General features: G+C 47.7%; 1 protein-coding gene across 9 annotated transcripts in view; it reads right to left on the bottom strand.

The window, feature by feature from the left end:
• LOC125881947 (histone-lysine N-methyltransferase 2C-like) overlaps positions 1–14,459 on the bottom strand; it is an 89,156-nt gene that overhangs the window by 9,059 nt on the left and 65,638 nt on the right. For 8 of the 9 annotated variants that reach the window (XM_049565420.1, XM_049565421.1, XM_049565422.1 and 5 more), the window contains 18 exons: positions 13,220–13,452; positions 11,861–12,265; positions 11,328–11,435; positions 9,989–10,966; positions 9,356–9,634; positions 9,068–9,265; positions 8,248–8,409; positions 7,996–8,131; positions 6,356–6,470; positions 4,682–4,857; positions 4,123–4,235; positions 3,907–4,044; positions 3,454–3,579; positions 3,236–3,334; positions 1,276–1,491; positions 1,071–1,198; positions 587–782; positions 97–306 (listed from right to left, as the gene is read on the bottom strand). In XM_049565420.1, the coding sequence (XP_049421377.1) occupies positions 97–306; positions 587–782; positions 1,071–1,198; positions 1,276–1,491; positions 3,236–3,334; positions 3,454–3,579; positions 3,907–4,044; positions 4,123–4,235; positions 4,682–4,857; positions 6,356–6,470; positions 7,996–8,131; positions 8,248–8,409; positions 9,068–9,265; positions 9,356–9,634; positions 9,989–10,966; positions 11,328–11,435; positions 11,861–12,265; positions 13,220–13,452 (4,016 nt within the window). The remainder of the gene's footprint in view (positions 1–96; positions 307–586; positions 783–1,070; positions 1,199–1,275; positions 1,492–3,235; positions 3,335–3,453; positions 3,580–3,906; positions 4,045–4,122; positions 4,236–4,681; positions 4,858–6,355; positions 6,471–7,995; positions 8,132–8,247; positions 8,410–9,067; positions 9,266–9,355; positions 9,635–9,988; positions 10,967–11,327; positions 11,436–11,860; positions 12,266–13,219; positions 13,453–14,459) is intronic. The other variant, XM_049565423.1, reaches the window with a different exon arrangement.

Here is a 14,459-nt window from a genome sequence, read left to right as displayed (position 1 = left end):
CTGGAGGACACAGAGCAGAGTATATACAGCATCCCTACGTGTCAACAAGGCCTGTGTGTGTTGTACAGTGTGTGTGTGTGTTGTACAGTGTGGTACCTTGAAGAAGGTGCAGTGGGCCTGCAGTGCGCATGTGAAGTGGTAAGTGTTGGTGCAGCGGAGGCGGTTACAGCCACTTGTGGCTCCGGTCTTTTGACAGTGAGCACAGCGCAGAGTCAGACTTCGTCTCAGAGCCAGCTCCACGTTGATCAGAGCGCCGGCCTGAGTCTCGTACACCTCACTGGACCACAGAGCACAGTTCAGGTGGACCTGAGACAGACAGACAGGTTATTCATCACCAGAGACACTCTGCAGGTCCAAACTATCACCAGAGACACTCTGCAGGTCCAGACTATCACCAGAGACACTCTGCAGGTCCAGACTATCACCAGAGACACTCTGCAGGTCCAAACTATCACCAGAGACACTCTGCAGGTCCAGACTATCACCAGAGACACTCTGCAGGTCCAAACTATCACCAGAGACACTCTGCAGGTCCAGACTATCACCAGAGACACTCTGCAGGTCCAGACTATAACAGCAGACTCACCCACAGGTCCAGGTCCAAGTTAAGCAGTCTGGCTGGTCCATCTGTCCGTCCATCACCCTGTTGGTTACAGAAGCAGCACCTCCGCTGGTCTTTGGGTGGTGGATCAGGACGTAGACAGGTCCCCAGCTTTTTCAAAAGCACATCCACTGCCTCTTCTGTTGGCATGGCAACAGCCTCGTTGGGGATGCATGGACCCCTGAGTAAAAAGAGACACACAAAGGACAATGCAAACGTGCTCAGTGTGATGCTAACAGGCTAACCTGCTCAGTGTGATGCTAACAGGCTAATCTACTCAGTGTGATGCTAACAGGCGAACCTGCTCAGTGTGATGCTAACAGGCTAAGCTGCTCAGTGTGATGCTAACAGGCGAACCTGCTCAGTGTGATGCTAACAGGCTAAAGTGCTCAGTGTGATGCTAACAGGCTAACCTGCTCAGTGTGATGCTAACAGGCGAACCTGCTCAGTGTGATGCTAACAGGCTAACCTGCTCAGTGTGATGTTCAAGCTCCAGCGTGTCCAACGGCAACCCTTCATCCTCTTGCCATGACGAGACAAAAGCAAGTCCTCTACACCTGATACCGCCCGGGGGCGGGGCTTCAGCTTCACCTTCACCTGTCAATCAATCACACAGTCAGTCAATCACCTACTCTGCTATTACATTTGATATGCAAGTCAGTAACCATACCCACCTTGAGGCTGTCCATGCGAGGCCTGGTCTCCATGGTAATAGCAGAGGCAGTGGGGAAAGAGAGTGGTGGGGAGGAGGAGGAGGAGGTGGGGGGAGGTGAGGAGGGAGTGTTGAGGAGGGAGTGGACAGCGATGGAGGACATGTTACTGGTATACTGGTGCTGCACTCTGCTGGGAGGAGGACGATCAGAGCTGGCCAGCATGACGGGGACTGCAGCCTGCGGATAGACAAACATTATGTTGTCATCAACTGCACGCCATGACATCATGAACAGCGCAGCAACACGAAGAACCTCAAGTCACTCCCTTTAAGATTCCCCAGTAGTGAGAGTGTGTCACTCCATTTAGATTCCCCAGTAGTGAGGGTGTGTCACTCCCTTTAAGATTCCCCAGTAGTGAGGGTGTGTCACTCCCTTTAAGATTCCCCAGTAGTGAGGGTGTGTCACCCCCTTTAAGATTCCCCGGGAGTGAGGGTGTGTCACTCCCTTTAAGATTCCCCAGTAGTGAGAGTGTGTCACTCCATTTAGATTCCCCAGGAGTGAGGGTGTGTCACTCCCTTTAAGATTCCCCAGTAGTGAGGGTGTGTCACTCCCTTTAAGATTCCCCAGGAGTGAGGGTGTGTCACTTCATTTAGATTCCCCAGGAGTGAGAGTGTGTCACTCCCTTTAAGATTCCCCAGTAGTGAGGGTGTGTCACTCCCTTTAAGATTCCCCAGGAGTGAGAGTGTGTCACTTCATTTAGATTCCCCAGGAGTGAGAGTGTGTCACTTCATTTAGATTCCCCAGGAGTGAGAGTGTGTCACTTCATTTAGATTCCCCAGGAGTGAGGGTGTGTCACTTCATTTAGATTCCCCAGTAGTGAGGGTGTGTCACTCCCTTTAGATTCCCCAGGAGTGAGAGTGTGTCACTTCATTTAGATTCCCCAGGAGTGAGAGTGTGTCACTTCATTTAGATTCCCCAGGAGTGAGGGTGTGTCACTCCCTTTAAGATTCCCCAGGAGTGAGGGTGTGTCACTTCATTTAGATTCCCCAGTAGTGAGGGTGTGTCACTCCCTTTAGATTCCCCAGGAGTGAGAGTGTGTCACTTCATTTAGATTCCCCAGGAGTGAGAGTGTGTCACTCCCTTTAGATTCCCCAGGAGTGAGAGTGTGTCACTTCATTTAGATTCCCCGGGAGTGAGAGTGTGTCACTCCCTTTAGATTCCCCGGGAGTGAGAGTGTGTCACTTCATTTAGATTCCCCGGGAGTGAGAGTGTGTCACTCCCTTTAGATTCCCCAGGAGTGAGAGTGTGTCACTCCCTTTAGATTCCCCAGGAGTGAGAGTGTGTCACTTCATTTAGATTCCCCAGGAGTGAGAGTGTGTCACTCCCTTTAGATTCCCCAGGAGTGAGAGTGTGTCACTCCCTTTAGATTCCCCAGGAGTGAGAGTGTGTCACTTCATTTAGATTCCCCGGGAGTGAGAGTGTGTCACTTCATTTAGATTCCCCAGGAGTGAGAGTGTGTCACTCCCTTTAGATTCCCCAGGAGTGAGAGTGTGTCACTTCATTTAGATTCCCCAGGAGTGAGAGTGTGTCACTCCCTTTAGATTCCCCAGGAGTGAGAGTGTGTCACTCCCTTTAGATTCCCCAGGAGTGAGAGTGTGTCACTTCATTTAGATTCCCCAGGAGTGAGAGTGTGTCACTCCCTTTAGATTCCCCAGGAGTGAGAGTGTGTCACTCCCTTTAGATTCCCCAGGAGTGAGAGTGTGTCACTTCATTTAGATTCCCCAGGAGTGAGAGTGTGTCACTCCCTTTAGATTCCCCAGGAGTGAGAGTGTGTCACTCCCTTTAGATTCCCCGGGAGTGAGAGTGTGTCACTTCATTTAGATTCCCCAGGAGTGAGAGTGTGTCACTTCATTTAGATTCCCCAGTAGTGAGAGTGTGTCACTTCATTTAGATTCCCCAGGAGTGAGGGTGTGTCACTTACCTTGGTTCCAGCTGTTGTGCTCTGCAGGTCAGATGTGTAGAGTGCAGAGCAGTTTGGACTGCAGAACACCAAGCTGGATCCTGGTCTGGACTGACCCTCCTGTAACACACACACACACACACACACACACACACACACACACACACACACAGTGACTTCCTGTCTTCCATCTTTGAAGTTTTACTCTCTGTGTCAAAAAGTGGTGTCCTGTATCCAACCTGTTTGAGCTCCTTGACGATGCGGACTCCGTTTCCCAGCAGCACCTTGCAGCAGCTGCAGCACTGAGACCTGGCGGCGGCAGCAGCAGGAGGTGGAGGTCTCTGCTGTCTGCTGCCTGTTGAACCCTGCTGACACATCAAACTGTTGCTTACATGATGTTCAGAACAGTGACTTTTATAAAACAAACACAAAACACAATGTTGTACACAGAGTGTGTGTTTGTGTGTATGTGTGTTAACTGTGTCATATGTAGATGACACTATTCATTCATCTATGTATTTATCTTTGATCTTTAACTCAGAAAACAAAGTGAAGAGGTGTGATGTGTTTCAGTGTCCAGCAGAGGGCAGCAGACCCCTGCCAATGCTGAACACAAAAACACCGTTGATGATTTTCGTGGTTGACATGGCGATGACGATAAAAACCTGATACGTTGCAGTATTATCTCCCACCTGTGTGAGCGGCACTCGGACTCCGGCCAGCAGTGCCAGAGAGCTACGCTCGGGGCCGGCGGGTCGAATCAGCTGATAGTCGATGGGGACGGGGACCCGCAGCAGCTCCGCCACCGCCGCCATCACACCTGCAGCGTTCTGTGGACACAGTGATGTCATCAGATGGGAAGGGCCACTGGTGACTCAACAAACAGAGAGGCAGCGAGAGAGGCTTACCTGAGCGGCAACAGGGTTCAGGGTTATCGCTATGGTAACCAGGTCTGTGTTAGAGCAGGAGGGAGGACCCTGGTGGCTGGGCTCCGACTTCACTTCCTGTTTCACTGCAGAGCCTGGACACACACACACACACACACACACACACACACACACACAGAGGAAACAGGTGAGAAAATAATTATTTAAATGTTTTAATCTTTCTCTTGTCACAAATACAATGAAAAACAGCTCTGTTCACACTGAACCACCAACTACTGCGGTAACACTTAGAGTACTACTGCGGTAACACTTAGAGTACTACTACGGTAACATGTAGAGTACTACTGCGGTAACACTTAGAGTACTACTACGGTAACATGTAGAGTACTACTGCGGTAACACTTAGAGTACTACTACGGTAACATGTAGAGTACTACTGCGGTAACACTTAGAGTACTACTACGGTAACACTTAGAGTACTACTGCGGTATTTAAGTATAATATATAAATACTCCATCTTTCTGATGTTACTGTGTGATAGCTATCACACGGAGCAGGAAACACTTTGCTGATTACTGACCTTTGCCCCAGGCACAGGGCATCATGGGTATTGTAGGTGACGAGCAGGGAGAGGGTGGCTCCAGTTTGATGAAGGACAGGTCGGGGTACCTGCTGACCTCCATGTCTGCCACGCTCTCCGGAGAGGAGGACGGAATGAAACCATCCGGGCTGTCACGACCACACGTGTCCTGGACCCTGAGGAGGAAAAGGCATGAAGAAGAAAGACGAGCAGGGAAACAGATGAAGAAGAGGAAAGAGAAGAAGAAGAAACAGAAGAAGACAAAGAAGTAGTGACTGATACTGAATATAAATTCATCTTTTCAGAATATCCCCCACAACTTTTAATCAGGAACATGTCTCAACACGGCTGATCTCAAGAACACATGTAAACATCTAACGTCTATACTCTGTCTCTCCCCTGACTGGCCTCAATGTCCTCAAACGAGACAATAAATAAATCTCAATGTCCTCAAACCAGACGATAAATAAGTCTCAATGTCCTCAAACCAGACGATAAATAAATCTCAATGTCCTCAAACCAGACGATAAATAAGTCTCAATGTCCTCAAACGAGACGATAAATAAATCTCAATGTCCTCAAACCAGACAATAAATAAGTCTCAATGTCCTCAAACCAGACGATAAATAAGTTTCAATGTCCTCAAACCAGACGATAAATAAATCTCAATGTCCTCAAACCAGACGATAAATAAATCTCAATGTCCTCAAACCAGACGATAAATAAGTTTCAATGTCCTCAAATGAGACGATAAATAAGTCTCAAGGTCCTCAAATGAGACGATAAGTCTCAATGTCCTCAAACCAGACGATAAACAAGTCTCAATGTCCTCAAATGAGACGATAAATAAGTCTCAATGTCCTCAAATGAGACGATAAGTCTCAATGTCCTCAAACCAGACGATAAATAAGTCTCAATGTCCTCAAATGAGACGATAAATAAGTCTCAGTGTCCTCAAACCAGACGATAAATAAGTCTCAATGTCCTCAAACCAGACGATAAATAAGTCTCAATGTCCTCAAACCAGACGATAAATAAGTCTCAATGTCCTCAAATGAGACGATAAATAAGTCTCAATGTCCTCAAATGAGACGATAAATAAGTCTCAGTGTCCTCAAACCAGACGATAAATAAGTCTCAATGTCCTCAAACCAGACGATAAATAAGTCTCAATGTCCTCAAACCAGACGATAAATAAGTCTCAATGTCCTCAAACCAGACGATAAATAAGTCTCAATGTCCTCAAACGAGACGATAAATAAGTCTCAGTGTCCTCCAACGAGTACTTCCTAATGAACAGCGTCTTAGCTTGTTACTGTCAGTAAGATTGTTTACGTGTTGTGATATAAAACTACAAATATTATCAATCATAAATAAACAACTTTCAACCATAAAATGTGGTTGAAGAAAAGGTTTTGGAACTTGTCCAGTTTGGTGTCGTGCCATCTTGTTTTCACATGGATTAGTGTATTATGCTTTTGCTTCCACTAGATGGCACTAGAAGTCCATGAACGAGAGCGACAGGTCTCAGTTGGGCTGAATGAAGTATAAAGGAGCAGGGAACCCAGAAAGTGACGTCCTCATATGAGGACACAGGGTCCCAGGAGTGTCAAGCACAGGAGCTGGGTAAACCTTCTTAGTTACATTCCACCTCGGTCAGTGGGCGGTGTTTACCTGATCTCTTCCTGATTGTTGTGGGGTGGCGTTGGCAGGGAGGCGGGGACGTCAACAGTTTTGGAGGTGTGGTTCAGAGTCAGAAGCCCCTCCCCCTTCTGTTTCACACCTTTCACTGAGAGAAAAAAACAAACATTTCCATTCAAAGATCAGCTGCAGCACTCGCTCTTCTGTCTCCATGATTCACTACGAGGTCAATTCTTGAGTTATGGCCAAAAACATGAGGTGAACATAACATAGTTCACAGTGACCTTTGACCACAAAATTCTAATTAATTGATTTTTAAGTCCAAGTGGATGTTTGTGCTGAATTTAAAGAAATTCACTTGAGGCGTTCTTGAGATATCACGTTCACAAGGATGGGATGGAGACACGTACGGACATACAGATGTAGGAACGTACAGAAGTACAACCTGAAAACATGATGCCCATTCTCTCTACTGGAGAACAGATGATGTCTCTTGGTCTAAATTATCAGTGAATTCATTGGAACTAAGAGGTGAGCAGACGACCCAAAGCTGTCACATACCTGTGGTCACATGGCTGCCGTGTTTCAAGTATCGGATTAAAAGAGCTGTACTGAAAATGCAAAACTCACTAAAACGTCTGTAACTGCACATTAAAGATTTTATGCTGGCTTGAGGAGGTTTTATCTTTGTTGAAAAAGAGTTGATGTGATGAATGGGACGTGGAAACAACTTATCTGAACAAGTTCTGACATGCGAACATTAAACTCACTTGACTGATCAGCTGTTTCTGCTGTCAGCGTCTTCTCAGATATTCCCATAATGTGGGAAAACATGGCTGGTAGTACAACAGGTGTGTGTGGACTGCTGAGGAGACTGAAGGCGACTTGTTTTGTCTCCTGATTGGACTTCTTCTACTCTGATTACTGGCAGATTACAGCCATGTGTGGAGCAAAGCCTGTGACGCCAACTTCGGACCCAACGACACTCCATGAAGCTGAGTTTATTCACTTCAAACCAGTTTATGGAAATGTGTCTAATTCACATTTAATTTTGTCCCATTTCAAAAGTTTCCTCAAAATATCCGACTGAGAGATCTTTGACTCTAAGTCAAGGGTTCATTAATATTCCCTTTCTGTACAAAAATAAATTCTTTCCTTTCAAACGTTACTGCCCTCATACCTCCATGTATCCTCTATGATGTCACAGTTACAGCCATTAGAGGGCACCAGAGGGCGGAGTCAAAAGTTACACACAACAACAAACAAGGCGATGGTGAAAGAGGTTGTGATATTGTACCTTTAAAAGGAGTTGGCGCTGTAGACAGCGCTGCTTTGTGAGGTCATTAAATTCATCCTGACATGTGGGCGGAGAATTCTTCTCACTATATTACTGATTCGTTCTGTTAAGCCATTATTTAAATGTCTTCATTGTCTCCTACAGTTGTATCTTGCTTGAACTACGCTACGCTGTCTCCACGCTCTGCAGTGGTTCTGGTCTGTTTTGTCTGTATCCAAAAGATCTCGGAAGGCGTGTACAAATATGGAGGAAATGAACGCAGAGTACGGACAGAAGGCTCCGTCTGTGTCTGTATCAAACATGAGCATGAATGAGCCCTATCACAGTATCCATGAGCCTTTCAGACAAAGCAGTGGGTCTAAATAGCACCACTCACCGTCCTGTTCCGTGATGTCCTTCCTCGCCAGCTCCTCCGTTGTGGCGAAGCCGTTGACCAGTTTCTGCCTGGCGACAGGTGGGGGGGTGGGGGGCAGGGAGGCCGGAGGTGTGGGGGGGTTGCTGAGGTTATTCTGCTGCAAGAGTGCAGATGGGAAATGATGTAAAAATAAAGACTGAGTGAAACAGACAGTTTAATGTTTGTGTAGCTGTGGTTGGTGTCACAACAGCTGTAGTGGGGCTGCAGTAGTACCTTGTATATGAGCTGGGAGTAGTAGTCAGTGACTCCGTCCAGGCAGGCGTTACCGAAGGAGCCCGTCAGTCTGGAGTCTCTGCCCAGAGAGGAGCTGCCGTACGGGGGGAACAGACTCAGATCCACCCCGAGAACCGGCTCCATGAGAGGCAGCACCGACAGCTAGGGGCAGTAATCAATAGTCAGTACAGATAACCAGCTGTCAGTAACGGCTGTGAAGAGCAGGAAACACTGAATTAAAAGTCTCAAAGGAAGTCCGTGTTTGACTGACAGAGAATGAATCAGAAACTGTTCACAGCTGCAGCGACTCTGGTCTTCGGATACCCTTCTGATACCAAATCCACTGTGTCACATTTGTCACTACGACCATGCCCACTGTCAGCCAGACCTGGTGTATAACTGCCTTCACAACACTCTGAGTAAGACATACACCCACTCTCCTTTTTAATGTCAAGATTTGAAAAAATAAAACTCTTTCTGAGAGGAGCTCCTGATGGTTTCTTTCAATTATCATGGAGATTATTAAATAACCATTCCTCCATATTAAGAATCAAATCTCTGTCCCATTTAATTAATATATAATCTGGTCTGTAAGTGTGCTGGTGTCTCTCTCTCCATTAAATACCTTTCTCCTTATTCATTTTTTTATTTACTTATAGCTTATTGTTGTTTTTGCTTTATTCCTTTTTTACCCTTGTGATTTTTCTTCCTTTCACATCCTCTTGAGTTGTGATGCCACAGTTACAGTGAAAAACAATGGGAAACAGGAAATAAACATGTTTGGTAAAAACCATTTTACTGTGAACAACAGAGGGTCTACCTGTCTGAGGTGTGTCATCAGCGGGTCAGAGGGGGAGGTGGAGGAGGAGTGGAGCGTCTTCTCCTCCTCCTCTTTCTTCCTCCTCTTGTTTTTGGAGGGAGCTCTGTCTTTCTCCGGCCGAGCCAGTCTTTTACAGCGCTGTGCCTTCTTCCTGCTGGACGAGTCCAGCACATCTGGACCTGGACTGTCCATCATCACCTGGAGGAGGAGGACACAGGTTGCCATGGTAACATTTCTGCTCAGATGTCACAGTTAAAGCCACTTCATTCATAATGAACCCCTCCTCACCATGTTGCCATGGGAGCCAGGCCTGTCCTCCTCCTCAGACCGGATGCTCTCATTGGACAGCTGGCGGCGGGCAGCAGGTGGGGTCTGAGCAGTGGGCGGGGCCTGGCCGGTGGGTGATGGCGTGGTTGCTGGAGAGGTCTTGTCCTTCAGCAGGTGTCTGAGCAGCTCCTTGCCCCCATCTCCCCCGTGGACAGGAGAGGGAGAGGAGAATCCCTCACCCCCGCCCTCCTCCATCTTCACCACACCTCCTCCACATGCTCCTCCCTCCTCACGCTCCTCCTGCAGGGAGACAGGGACACATTAAACACCGGAGCAGTGTAACACAATACTGTGACACAGTAACATCAGAGTAAGGTCACAGTAAGGTCACAGTAACATCAGAGTGAGGTCACAGCAAGGTCACAAAAACATCAGAGTAAGGTCACAGCAAGGTCAAAAAAACATCAGAGTAAGGTCACAGTAACATCAGAGTGAGGTCACAGCAAGGTCACAAAAACATCAGAGTAAGGTCACAGAAACATCAGAGTGAGGTCACAGCAAGGTCAAAAAAACATCAGAGTAAGGTCACAGTAAGGTCACAAAAACATCAGAGTGAGGTCACAGTAAGGTCACAGTAACATCACATTAACTGACCTTGACCTCCAGATGACCTCTCTGACACTCCATGCCCTGGGCGGAGCCTCTCTGTTGGGCAGCAGAAATGACGGACAGCTGTTTTTCCAGCTCTGATGACGGAGCCAGTCCGGAGAGGGAAGAGCTTAGAGAGAAGCACAGATCTGATTGATCCATGTTGCCTCGAGTGGGCGTGGAGCAGGAAGTGTCTGACACAGCCGGAGTGGGTGGGGCTGTGATGTCATCAGAGTGTGAGGACAGTGGCGTCCTGGCTCCTCCTCCACTTGCGGGCTCATCTCCTTCCCTCTTCCTGCTCCTTTTCTTCTTTGGTTTGTCATCGGGGATGATGTCAGAGTAGAGCTGGATGAGGGAGGAAGGGCCGCCGGAAGAGGAGCAGGAGAAAGATGGGGAGGAAGAGGAGGAGTCTTGTCCAAATCGATGTGCCTGACCTCCAGCATGGGAGGGGGTCATTCCTGCCGCTCCGATCCCAGCAGACCGTACCTGTACCTGTACCTGTCCCGGGGCCGCGGGCACAGTGGGGCCCGACAGCCTTGGCCTGGTCTGCAGGTTGGAGGGAGCCACATCCACAGGCAAGGCCCTGCCTCGCTCTGCTGCAGCCCCAGGCAGCAGACCTGAAGCTGGGTGAGCTCCAGGGTGAAGGGGTCCTCCTACGAAGCCCTGGTGATGGCCTGCCTGCTGGGGGAATGGTGCTGCTGCCTGGCCCTGATGCTGTGGGGGAGGTCTGGAGGCTGGGGGGGACTGGAGGAAGTCCTGGGGCAGCTCAGAACTGAAGAAGGGCATCTGGGAGAGACTATCCTCTCCATGGGCAGGTGCTGACCCCGCAGGACCTCCAGGTCCAGGAGTTTGTCCGGCTCGAGCCCCTGATGGAGCTCCAGATGAGGCCATGGCCGCTACTCCAGCTCCAGGACCCATGGAGGCTCCCAGGAGGCCATGCTGCTCCAGTTCCAGCCTCTGCTGCAGGGCACGATGACGCTCCACCTGAGAGGAGAAGAGCAGCTGCGTGTTTTGGGGCTGCAACCATTAGTCAAGTCATCCATCAGTCAGGAAATTAATCAGCAACTATTCTGATGATCGAATAATCGTTTCTGTCATTTTTTATCAGATCCTAGTTTCACGCTTTTTAATTGTTTTCATTGTCGGACATGATGACAAAGGGAACAGATTTTTGGACTGTGGTTCAGACAAAACAGGCGGAAACAACACAGCAGGACAGGTTCCACTGTTTCCTGACATTTCATTGACGGAACCATTTTTTCAATGACTGGAGAGAATAATGGGCAAAAACAATGTGTTTGTGTTTCTACTTCCTGTTGTGAGTGATGACAGTGCGAAGCTTCACCTCATGCATGAGCTGAACTCTCTGCCTCTCCTGCTGCTCTCTCAGCCTCTCCCTCCTCTCCCTCTCCTGGAAACCTTCGCTGAACGGGTTGTTGTCGTCAAACTTCACCTGCAGGTTGCGGAGATAGAAGTCAGAGCTTCACTCTTTCTGCATTCAATAACCTCTGTGGTAACTCTTATAGTCAAGGACATGGCTGTCAAACAGAATCATCAAAAGCTGGATCAGATGTTTGGTTTTGACTCGTCTCACATGCCTGAACCACAATCACACTTACATAAGCTCTATCATTATTCTCACTATGTTCTTCCTTGGCGGAGCTTCTGGAGCTGAGACCATCAGTTGATTAATTAATCAGGTTTTATGATCACTGATGGCCATGCAGGCTGCAGTATTAAAGCTGCTCTGTGCTTATTTCCTTAAGAATGAAAACGTAGTGAATGAACAGCTCTGCAGCAACTGGAGGTGTTGCAGTGGATTAGAAATCCATCAGAGTCAGAAGCTATGAATGTTGTGGTTGATTCCAGGGGTGTTACCTGAGGTGGGGCAGCCGCTGCGTCCGCTGCTGCTCCAGTGGGCCCTGTGCTGGGGCCCTGGGGGCCCGCAGTGAAGCCCGCTGTCGGAGCAACGAGGCCGGGCACCATGGGAGGAGGGGTGTGGGTGTGCAGGGCAGCCCGAGGAGCGTTAGGTAGGGACGGAGGCATCTGAGGGGGCAGATGAAGTGGCATCCTCTGCCCCATCACCCCTGCTGGGGCCCCGCTCCCTGGGGTCCAACCAAGGGGGGCGTTTGGGATACGGGCCGGGGTGGGGCCACCCGGGTGGGACTGCATTGACACCATGGGTTGAGGGAGGAGGGGCGCTCCTGCAGCTGCTCTCTGCTGCTGCTGCTTGGTCCTGTAGTCCTCGATCAGCTCGGCATGATCCTTCTGCTGCTTCCGGATCTGAACACACCACAGCACCACAGTGACGCGTCAGCTGCAGAGCGACTTGACATCGCACACATTCACTTATAAACCAACAGTGAATGTATCTGTCACAAACATCACCATGAACTTACACACTGCGCTTTATTTCACACACCCTCCTGCTTACACTAACACTCACTCAGACGTCTGACAGCTGGAGGCAAGAGACATGCAAGACTTTTTAATTCAAGACCAATTTTACAAAAACAAAAACTGAAGAAAAACTAGAATTACTGTTTCTGACAGTCTCCATCCATGTCTGTGATAACACGGATTGAATATATGCTGTTGACTATTTAAATACTAAATTATAAAATGAACTACAGTTTTAAAAAGTTAAATAAAGTAGCTGCCATCATATAATACAGTTAAATGATGTAATAAAGTAAGATAAATAAAGAACTGTTGTGGAACCTCTGATGCTTTTATTTTGAAGCAACTGGCTCGCCTCAGGCAGGAAGTGATGATGTTTTTACTGTGAACTCAAAGCTTCCTGTTTGACAGTTAGCTGTTAGCAGTTAGCAGACAGTGAAACTGTTACAGTAGCACCTTTAAACATGAGGATTTATTCACTGTGAGCGGGAAACAATTTAACAGCTCCGGTCTGTATTTCAATAATATGTAACAGTCACATTGGTGCTCCATGGTCGCAAAATGCAACTCAACAGTCACAGGCTGCAGTGCTGCAGAAACAAAAACACGCCTGGATGGGTGAGGGAGTGTGTTTGTTTTTGTGTGTGTCTGTGAGAGGCAAAACCAAACATAGAAGCATGTCTAATGTGGATGTGACACTTTATACTCCACACTCAGGATATGGTCATTTTAAATATCCCACGTGGAACATGCTGAGTTAGCGTATAATCGATACATCGCCCACCCCTAGTCTGGAGGTGGTGGATGTGAAGGGAGGCCCCAGGTGTGTCAGTGTACCTGCTCCAGCTGTTTCTGGACCGCTCCCTGCTGCTCCGTGATGTTGCGGAGCTGGGCGGCGTCCTCCTCGGCAAGCGCTCGGCCGGCCTTCTTAGCCGTTCTCTGTTTGGCCGACAGAGATTTCTTGGTCTTGCGGTGAGCAGCGATCTGGTCCTCCAGGAGGCGCTGCTGCATCTGCAGGAGCTGCTGCGTCTCCCCCAACCACTCCTCGTACTGACGCCGCTGGGACTCATCTGCGGGACACAGGACAGCTTTTACACACAAACAGTGAGTGAGACACAGTGAAGCAGAAGACATCTCATGTCCAACACTCAGACTTTAGAAACAACATCCCAACGAGCACCAACCAGGATTTCAACGTTGAATTTGAGTTGAACCCGGTGAAACTCGGTGTGAACGTCTATGACCTCTTTCTTTTACTAGCTGACATGGTTACAGCATCAACGTGTCACATAAACACATCTGTTTAATTATTCTGGTAATTTGCTGAGTTGTGTGGTAAAAGTGAGACGATACTGATTAGTGCGTGAAGGTATTTCTCCTAAGTGATACTGCACTGGGAGGTGCAGACTATTTACTGGAGTTTACCAGCCTGTCGCTCATGTTGCATCTGAAGATAATTACAAGCACGGCCGTTCTCGACTTTCAATATCCGACAGTCCACCACCAACAATTTCATCACGTCTCGCCAATTGAAATGAAACATAGAATTGGTCTCAGTTTCTATTATCAAGATCTATTTTTAGCTCGTCATCGTCTCATTTTCGTCACGGATACAAAGTTGTCATAGTTTTTATCAATGAAATAAACACTGAATGATGACAGATGTATTTACAAACTGTGGAGGATGAGTGAAATATGGTCTAAACATGAACGTTCGATCAACGCCTTCAGACAGTCGTGAAAAAACTTTCACTAATGAATCTTTTCTGAACGTCTTTCCACCAGTGACCAAAGACGTATTTTAAACTCCTTTCAACAGAAAATGTTTGCTGAGTATTTTGAATATTCAAAGAAAGAGATATTTTGTGTTGAGAAACCACATGAGGTAAATAATAAGCCAAAGCACAGTATTTATATGTCTTTAATATTAATGTTCTGTTCACAGACAAACTTAAAACTAAATATTTACTGTGCTATTACTTTGTTATCTGTTCTCACTAATTCTAGTTTTCCATCATCACATCCTTCAACATGACCTGACAGTGTGATGTTTGCAGGATTTTATTTTAAAACTAGA

This window comes from Epinephelus fuscoguttatus, linkage group LG21, assembly GCF_011397635.1.
Source record: "Epinephelus fuscoguttatus linkage group LG21, E.fuscoguttatus.final_Chr_v1".
Lineage (NCBI taxonomy): Eukaryota > Metazoa > Chordata > Actinopteri > Perciformes > Serranidae > Epinephelus > Epinephelus fuscoguttatus.
This window is presented reverse-complemented; position numbering and strand designations above follow the sequence as displayed.